Source organism: Diorhabda carinulata, chromosome 7 (genome assembly GCF_026250575.1).
Source record: "Diorhabda carinulata isolate Delta chromosome 7, icDioCari1.1, whole genome shotgun sequence".
NCBI classification, from domain to species: Eukaryota; Metazoa; Arthropoda; class Insecta; order Coleoptera; family Chrysomelidae; genus Diorhabda; species Diorhabda carinulata.
Genome location: NC_079466.1, coordinates 18,122,728 through 18,132,274, shown reverse-complemented (window position 1 = coordinate 18,132,274; position 9,547 = coordinate 18,122,728). Strand labels below are relative to the sequence as shown.

General features: G+C 32.1%; 1 protein-coding gene across 1 annotated transcript; it reads right to left on the bottom strand.

Moving 5' to 3' along the window:
- Positions 1 to 8,607, bottom strand: LOC130896413 (uncharacterized). Its single transcript, XM_057804476.1, has 4 exons — positions 8,488 to 8,607; positions 5,561 to 5,597; positions 2,445 to 2,520; positions 1 to 209 (listed from the first exon to the last, which is right to left on the bottom strand). Exons 1-4 carry the CDS (start codon positions 8,525 to 8,527, stop codon positions 45 to 47), a joined length of 318 nt encoding a protein of 105 aa, XP_057660459.1. The 5' UTR covers positions 8,528 to 8,607; the 3' UTR covers positions 1 to 44.
- Between the last annotated feature and the right edge of the window lie 940 nt (positions 8,608 to 9,547).

The window sequence follows — 9,547 nt, the reverse complement described above, 5'->3', positions numbered from 1 at the left end:
TTTTTCCTTCTACATTTTTATTCTCCGAAATCTAACAAAGATAATCAGGCACTACAAATTCTTGTTATATAGCAAATTGGTGATAGTTCATCACCGTTTTGAACGAAGTGTGCTGCAAGTTGAATAATATTATCCAAAATTTCGACACATTTTTTCTCTGTTTCAATGGAACTTGAATAGCATAAAGGTTTGAGGAAGTCTTCTAGTTCCTGAAAATAATTTCTTCAATGAAATGAATATATAATGACTTTTATTGATATATAATGCATAATAACGACATGATATCACTTTAAATGGTTACCAATCTTCCATTTTTTGTTGCTCAATGTTGACAAAACATATATTTAGTAGCACGTTTTAAAAATACTCTTTTTAGAATAGAGCCCACGTCGTTTTAGTTTAAGCGCGTCGTCTAATATTGGGCTCGTTATATATTTCAAGTTCCCCATTATTTTCCTCTTCCACAATTATATTTGATTAAACCCATTTGTTTTGGTAAACATTACTTATACCCATACGATCGTTTCTTTGCTGCTTCGGATATTCCTTTGACTTTCAAAATGATATTTAGTGACCGCATTGTTTTACAACTCTTTGCTATCCATTTTCCGCCGTTTTGTCTTTGATCGGTATTCGTGATCAACTCTCCTATATAGTCGAAGGACTCTTTTTCTGCCCCGAAATAACTGTTTTCCCTCCGATTCTTCCTTTGTCGTTACACTTCCATAATTTATTAGTTTCTCCCTACAGCCTGAGCCCGACTCTTCTTGAATTCTCGTCCAATCGACTGTATACTTTTTCTAGTTTCCGATAAAATATCGTCTGCATTAAATAATGTCTTTCCGTCAGCTGCATAATATCCTTCCATTTCAATATTTTCTATCTGTCATTCCTTTATATATTTGTAATGTTTATGTTTCATTTCATGAATTGTTAAATTCTATAGAATATCTTCTACTTCTTCTATATCTGCTGTTTCTCCTTCCTTAGATGTGTACTGGTTCTTGATCAAGAGTATAGAATTGAGGAAAATCGATATTTTGCATAAAATGTTAGTTTGAACCTTTAAAAATGCATCTGTTAAATTTTGAAAATGACGCTTTGGGGCGCCGTTGCTTCGTCTACCTGCTTTTATAATCCCTTTGCCTTACGGGTGAGCAGATGTTTTATTTCTATGGAGAGAATGCAGTTTTCTAGATATTTCGAAGTACGTTAGTGCAAATGAGAGTTTTAACGCAACCGTGTGGAATTCGGCATCTTCATTCCGAAAGAAATATAGAAATTTTGACCTATATAGCAGCGACCTTATTTATTAAAGGGTAAAGGAAAATGAAATCATTATTGGCCAAGAATGTAAGAATTACACCCACAAGTACGATGACAATTGGGTGAAACGGTAGAATCGGCGAGGATGATCGTCTTCACAAAAAGCCAGAAAAGCTTGAATCGAAGAGTTAACAGATACAAATGAGTTCCTCGAAAGGACAGGACTCTTATATGGTGCTGGAATTGGAAACTAAGCAGTAAGATAATAAAATCCTTGAATTTTAATGTGCCAAAACCATAAACGCTTTTTATTAAATCAACATTTTTGAAATCGACGGGCAGCATAGTCAAAAAAGTTATTTATTAATTCTTTTGAATTCTACAAACAGCTTCTCTTAATAGTATAGAAATGATAGTTCCTATTTTATTTTGGAAAAATTTTTTTCAATTATTTTTTCAAAGGAAATATAGTGAAAATCGAAATTTTTCTATAAACTGTTTCATTTCCTGATTTTTTTTCCATTTTTGAACAGGTCATATAGAAATTACAATATTATTTATTATAAAAATTTTGTATTTTCCGGTTCCAGCTAAAATTACGGACTCCAGACTGTCTGCCAAACGAGGCCTCACGCTTCGCAGCACCCTATAAACCGGCCATATTTTTAGATTAATAAAAATTTTATGTTAGAATTAAAGGTGTAAATAAATCACTTATTGGATTACAAAAAAATTGAATAATTTATTTATAAAAAAAAATTCATAAAAACCGAGAAAAATTCATTGCTCTACTTGAATCTGTCCTTTCTCTCCTATATTTGTAACCCGAAAATAATTTAACGACTTTGAGCAAACATGAAAGCGCTGAGAGTAATCCAAGTTAAATAAGATAATGGGTCTTGAAGGTCTTGAAGTGGAGTGGAAAGTATTTGTGTCTATTGCGTTGTGGATTGTTTTGTAGCCGAGTTTGTACAGTTGAGAGGAATACGTAAGTCGTAAGAAATATTATTTAATTCAAGAAAGTCGGATGTATGAATAATATTGGATCAGCTATAATTTTTGTAATGTATCCAATTTATCATCTTTTTCAGAGTATTCCTATTTATTAACTAATATCAAGTTTTCTGACACAAAACATTCTTATTACAATCAGCGATTCAGCACAATAAAAAACTTACTGTTGTGTAGTTCTTTCTTAATAAGTCTGTCAAAGTGTTCGTGATCAGCAGGCATATTATACATGAGTCTTCCCTTCTGTAACCAAGGAAATGGAAAAGTAACAAGATTAGTCTGCTATTTTATGATTTGATGATTCGTTTTAGAAAGTTATTTTTCCTTTTGTATTCTAATTCTAAAGATGAGAAGTTCTCGAAATTATATAAGCAATATTGACTAAGCGTTACAAGGCGAATGAATAAAAGAGAAAAGAAGAGAACTGCGGAAGAAGAAAAATATTTCAGTCCCAATATCTTCTGCGGAATGTCCTAAATTTGATCATAAGCAAGATCAAAGTAGTGAAAAAGAGTGGTTTGTATGTGATTTGAATGTGACGGAATAGTTTTGTTACAAATTTCCCGATCGTACTGCCGCAAGAGGTGCAGTGGTTCCAATACATTTGGGTGATGTTATGTGGCGAAAAACAAATTTAAAAGTGTTATGACACAATAATTATGACTTTGGGTTTATTCAACGTTCCTCTAGACAAACAGGCGAGTCCTTAAAGTTTCGACGAGCTTCATGGATCACTGATGATTTTAGTTGAATAAAATCAACATCGAGTTGGGAGAAAATGGATTTTCTAGCCCCTTTCGTGTTAAGAGTTAACAAAGGTCTTCGATATCTGCGTGTTTTTGTTGAAAAACAAATTTTTTCCTTCATATTACATCACGGAAGACGATTTACACATTTGCTTACCAGGAAAGTTACTTTCATACAGTTTTACGTACGGTGAACTTTCTACTTGCCTAATTTTTCTAGATTTTATCTCTTAATCTAGCCATATGCTTGGTTTTGATGCTCTCTTCTACGTTGTGATGGATGGAAGGAATTAAATTTTGTACGGTGTAGTTATGTCTGTGTCTATGTTTTTTTCGATACCAAATCTATTCACTTAGAGATAGTCTTTGTTTTTTCTAGTGAAACTTATCTATATTGAAAATTATCTCATTAAACTAATCGGTAGAAATTAAAAAAAGTGATTTTTCAATTTTTTATTAGTTATAGCCTGGCCAGGATTTTTTCAGGCAACACATTTTTTTATAATTTCTAACACAGTATAGTACGAAGGGGACACTTGTCAAACTTTGTCGGATACCTATTTAAAGTTGTAAATTTTTCTATTTTGTCTATATTTCGTGGTGTAATAGGTATATTTTGAACTTATTTTGAAATGCTGTGAAAGTTTGAGTCTAATTGCCCCTTTTTAAGTGATATTTTGGCGGAGAAGTAAAACAACAAAGTCTAGTATTTGCACTTTATTGTGAAATATTGAAATTTCTACCTTCGAATGAGTAGGAGCATTATTAAGAAAGAATTACGCTGATAGGATTCTCAATCCTATTTAGATTCACGGGTATTAATTTTTCCCGCTTTTCTTTGAAGAAAGCTCTTTCAAGTTTTGGTGAAATGAATGTTCTGAGGTGAGTAAATCTCTATTTCTTACTGGTATTTTTCATGTTAAAAGCTAATATGGCATCTTATTAATTAAATTCCGATATGAAGCATATTTTGGGTTAATTATCACTGTTTTCAATCTGTCTAATTCTCCTTACATACATAAAATATCCTCTGTCATACCGAATTAACAAGAAATAAATTCAAATACAATAGTCATACCGTTTGACAAATGTTATTTGACAGTTATAATAGAGAAACAACAGGGTTTATAGTTATGCAGTGAACTGATTGACAATAATACATCATATAAATAACTTACCAATGATAATTGTATTTCTGTTAAATTCTATTGTTCACCAAAAATTGAGGAACCTACATTATCAGCTAGACCCATTGTAGCATCAATAAATCCTTATCACGATGTTTACAATAGTTGCATTGATACCATTAAGAGTTATTTGAAATTTTTTGACAAACTCGAGCAAAATGGAGAAGCTACAAAATTCCAGCGTGGAAAACGAACATGAAACAGAACCTATTGGCGAATTTGTATCGAGTGGAGATGATAATACTATAGAATTTCAGAACGTTAAAAGTAAAATTCTAACAGTTTCTATGCCTCCACATCAAGAGGAAATGGTAAAGATCGTCAAACAAAGAAGCGATAGAAGCAAAAATAAAAAGTAAATCTATAAAAATAAACGTGGCAATCAAACAAACCATACCATTCCAAACCGGAACCAAAGTAAAATTGTGAAGAATATGGAAGCTATGACTAGAGATATAGCAAGGATGAGAGATGAGTCGAATAACCAGGATGTATCATGTATCACTTCGATAAGGAGATTCGCCAAAACTTTGGGTATTTTCCCAGGGTTGTGAGGATTATATTTTCACTATATTTGATGTGAAGGAAGTAAGTTTACTTTAGTTCATCTCAGAAATTCAGAATGTTAAAGTATAAAATTTTCTCGTAAAATAGATAGTAACATTCATTCAATTGCCATTATTCGAAAACTTAGTAATTATGAATAGGAAATGGTGCGAGCTTCATATATTTAGAAAAAAAAACTGTCATTCGGCTAGTCCCTATTTCCAAGTACATTGTTAGATAAATTGCTTACATCAAAATGAAAAACACAATAAGTTGACGGAATTGATTTAGGATAAAACTGTATCTAATGGTTGTAATAGAAATATAGTACAAATGATGATTAATCACCACAGATTCAAGAAATCGTTTGACCTCCGAAATCAAAATGAAAAACGGTAGAAATTTATTCTAAAACGTTTCGAGCATCTTTAATAAGATTCTGATTGATCCATGTTGTAATATTTGGTTTAGAAAACGAATGCTATTGTTCCTTTCTCTAATTAAACTCTTTTTAGAGGGATTCTGATCAACATTTACTGGGTTTGCACATTTTACTTCAAGCCAATTCAAAAATACAAAGTAGTGATGTTTAAAAGTGGAAAAAAATATCACACTCCAGAATAAACAATCGTGAACAACGAAGTTGGAATGGAGGTCAACAATGCTCAACGTAAAACTGATTTCAACTGATAAAACGATATGTCGACTGCGGCTATCCACATGGAGATGACACGCTTAATTTTGTTTATGTCTTGTTTATCTCCGGAAATAACTACAATTCAGATTGACATATAATATACTTACACACTTTTTGTTTGTAGCTGAATCTCTTTGGATATAGCTAAAAACAGAATACATCATTATAACAACATAAATATCACGCTTACGTCTAGCTTAAATCTACACATTCAGTTACAGATTTAACAGAGATAGATAATAAAACTATTAATTACATTTGACTTAGTTTGACTGAATTGTATCTAGACAATACTACAATTATGAAAATTTATTTCTGCAACAAAGAGTAGTTTATTATATTCTGTAGCAAAAGTTTTTATCACACTCTGTTTTACAAAAAATGCTTTGGAATCATTTGACAATTCTACAGTCTCCATTGGCTTCATAGAAAATTATCGCTACAGAGGTTTGGGACTCCAATTGCAAATCTTTTCCAACTTTCCAACTCCAAATCTTTAGTTTCCAACTAAATACGGTAACTAAAAAATGTTTGAGAGCAACCATCTCTTATTTGTTCGATAGTAGTAAGTGATCAAATCATTGAAAAAAAAGGAGACAAACGATAAAAAAATGGAGAAATTGATGAAGAATCGAAAAAGTAAAGTACTGAAAAGAAAAAACGAACATTGATCTCAGAATATGTCTACAATGTTGAAATAATGTCTAATGAAGAATATGGAATTGAAGACTTTTTATTTTCGTTCTCGAAAACAGATATTCCCCAGTGCAAATTCATGATAAACCATGTACCAGATATTGCATGAAATATAAGTAATCCACAAGAAATTATTTCAATACCTTGTAAGAGAAAAGGCTATTTTCATATATTTACATATATGAATCTCTATAATTTGATTAGTATAAGCCATTATAATGAGCATTTTTAGTTAAATATTGGCCTTATTCTTCTAGCGTACATGTAAGAAAACATTTCTACAATTATTACATGAAAAAACTTTCGACTTAATCCTCTTTGTTGATACCCATGACGCTCACTGCGGTGTCGATTGTGTAGTTATTCCAAATCTCGATATGCAAGATTCCTTCCGGTCACTTTCGATGTGTAATGTTTACACTGGCGAAGTATACAGCATTCTCAAGGCTTCCAGATATATCTCCGTCCTCCAGTAACGTCCTTCCATATGTACTAATTCTCATTCGTCCATTTATATGTTTCGTAATCGATGGAGCAAAAATGTAACAGTACTTCATAACAACATATATCTACTTCAAACGCCTATTTGTTGGCTAAATTGTCCTAAATTGACATTTTTGGTACCATTAAAATCTTGTTGCCGATTTAAAAATAATTATTTGTATGCCTAGAACTGAAAGTGCTACTTTGTTGGACGAGTCTGAAAATAGCGAGACAAGCGAAGCCGCGGCGTACACAACATTTTTTAGACGACGAATGAGATCCAAAACTTTTTCAATTACACTGAGGATAGAAAATAAATGATAGAGAATTATAAACATTTTATTTATAATTTTTTCTGGTGACACCACTTCATAAAGACCTCGTACTGTTTTCCGTACCTTGCACAAGATTTATCCAGTAACGAAGTAAGAACGGCGGCTTTCTTCGGTGAGATCAGGTGGCGTGGCATGGCGCAAAAAGTGGAGCTGTTAACTGTCAACATTGAAGTGGCTAGAGTCACATTTGAGGAAGTTGAAGTTGTCTACTCCATATGTGATTTGCACATTATTTCTACACGCAAAAAGTTTTGAAAATACTATTCTTTTTTTTTTCTAGCCCATAAAATGATTTGTAAAATATTTGTTTTCAAAAGTGACCACAACGCGGATGATGCCGGAAGATAGCGACTGTCATTTACTGTGACAACTCCAGAAGTTATTGATAAAATTCGTGTCCTCATACATCTGTCATCGATTGAAAGAAAATAGAGTAATCAACGATATAGATAATACAATCGAATGCGAACTACCTGAAGTGTGGCTGCCACGATGGCTCAATGCTAATAACAACAAACTTTGAGATATCTTGAAGTCTTTTCCAAACATACAAGAAACTAGGTGGAGTTTGGGTTCGCCATTGGATCCCAGAAATAAAAATTTTGTGGAAACAATATGCTTTATTTGAGAAACAATACTTTTTGAGTCTATAAAATCATGGGCTGTTCTTTGGAATACCCAAGGATTAATTTATCTTGATTATTTATTTAAAGGATGACAAACAGCTGGCAATATTATACTGGTTTGCTGTTTCTTCACGACAATGCGCTTGATTATTCGTCCGCTATTTTTGTAGAGAAATCAGCCAACCTGTATCACGATTTATTGCCTTATCTGCCTTATTCACTTGATTTGGCTTCCTCCGATTACTTTCTGTCGCTAAACTTGAAAAATAGCTTGGTTGAAAGCAATTGAAGCTGTTATGGCAGAAACAAATGCGTATTTTTCAGAACGTAGTAAGATACTTCATAGATGGTTTGAATAAATTGAAAACTCGCTGTACTCTGTGAATAGAATTGAAAAATATGAATCTAAAAATAAATTATTTTTTTTACAGTAAAGTATCTTTTTTATTATTTCATTATTATGAGTGTTAAGTATACTTTGTACTACGATTAAAATCCGCCGAGCAAATATATTATTTTCAAGTGTATGAATTTTCTGTTTATATTGGAACCGAAATCAATTTCGTGAAGAGTGTCATTTTAAGTCATCAAATGCATTAATATTGACAGGCTGCTATAACAACAACTAGAATTTTTTGAAAAATTTTCTAGTCGCGTGACCTAACTGCAAAACTATTAAGTGATAGTTTCCCTTACTGATGGTATAAAATGTTCGTACCGACACTCTTATCGGTTTCGAATTTTTTATGAGAAATTCTCTATGCCAGGTTTCGGCAAATGTACAAAAAATAGCACTCGGCACTAATTCAAGCTCTAGGTAGCCTTATGAACCAATTGACTTTATAATGAGTATGATATGGCTATTATTCTTAAATATACTAAATATTTTCTTACCGAAATATCCTAACAATACTATGATCAATAAGGTTCTCATGTTCTATTTCAATAATTATTAGTCGGAATATCACTAAAGAATAGTATTGGCATTGAAACAATAAGTTCTATCGATAAAATAACACAAAATAATATGAAGTATTTTTTCTTTATTCATATCTAATTTCAAATAATCATTATTGATAACCCAATTAGACTACTTGTAGAGGTGAAGTTCGTTGATTGGAACGTAATGTTAATTATACGAGGGTGGTTATTTGAAAATTTCAATGAAAAAATCAGTATTTAAGTAGTTGCTACCTTCAGCAAGGAAGAAAGGAATTCAAACTATTTTATATAAATGGTAAAATTCCAGACCAACTAATTGAAGCTAATTATATTTCTTCTTGTGTGTATGTGTGAATGTAATTTATTTCTCACAATACCAAACTAAGCAATATCTCATATCAAAGTTATAGAGTTTCTATGGAAATTAACTTACACCGATAATTAGTCGTTTGCTTATGAGTAATGAATGTTACACATAGTATTTCAAAAACTTCTGAGATTCGATATTTCCTTTTAAGGAAACTGAAGCTTCAGTTACAGCAAAGCTCATTGACAAGGATTTCAACTTACAAAGAAATAATGAAATTTTGAGCAGCAGCATTTCCTGATGTTGTTTTAGATGCATCAGTGTAAATGAAGAATATTTTGACGCCAGTTCATTGAAGGATTTTTGTATCTGAGAGGGAGTGGCAGTCTGTTTCTGATAGAGTGTTATAGAGATTTCTATACAAGGTATTTGAATGATCCAAGGTGTGATGTTTAATATTGATGTCAGGTAATTGTTGAATTGCTCATTGTCGTAATTCATACGTTTGATTCCTAGATAGAAAGGTAACTTTTTTGAGCATTTGTCAGTAGCCAAAATTGGTGGAAGATTTTTAAATGTGATAAGTTGGAATTGTTAAGCGATATTTTAGCTGCGTAGTTTAGGGAAAGCATTTGCTGGCGTAGGTTTCAAGGGTTGTTCATTTGCTAATGCTTGGACACTGCGTATAGGGCTAGATCTGAAAGC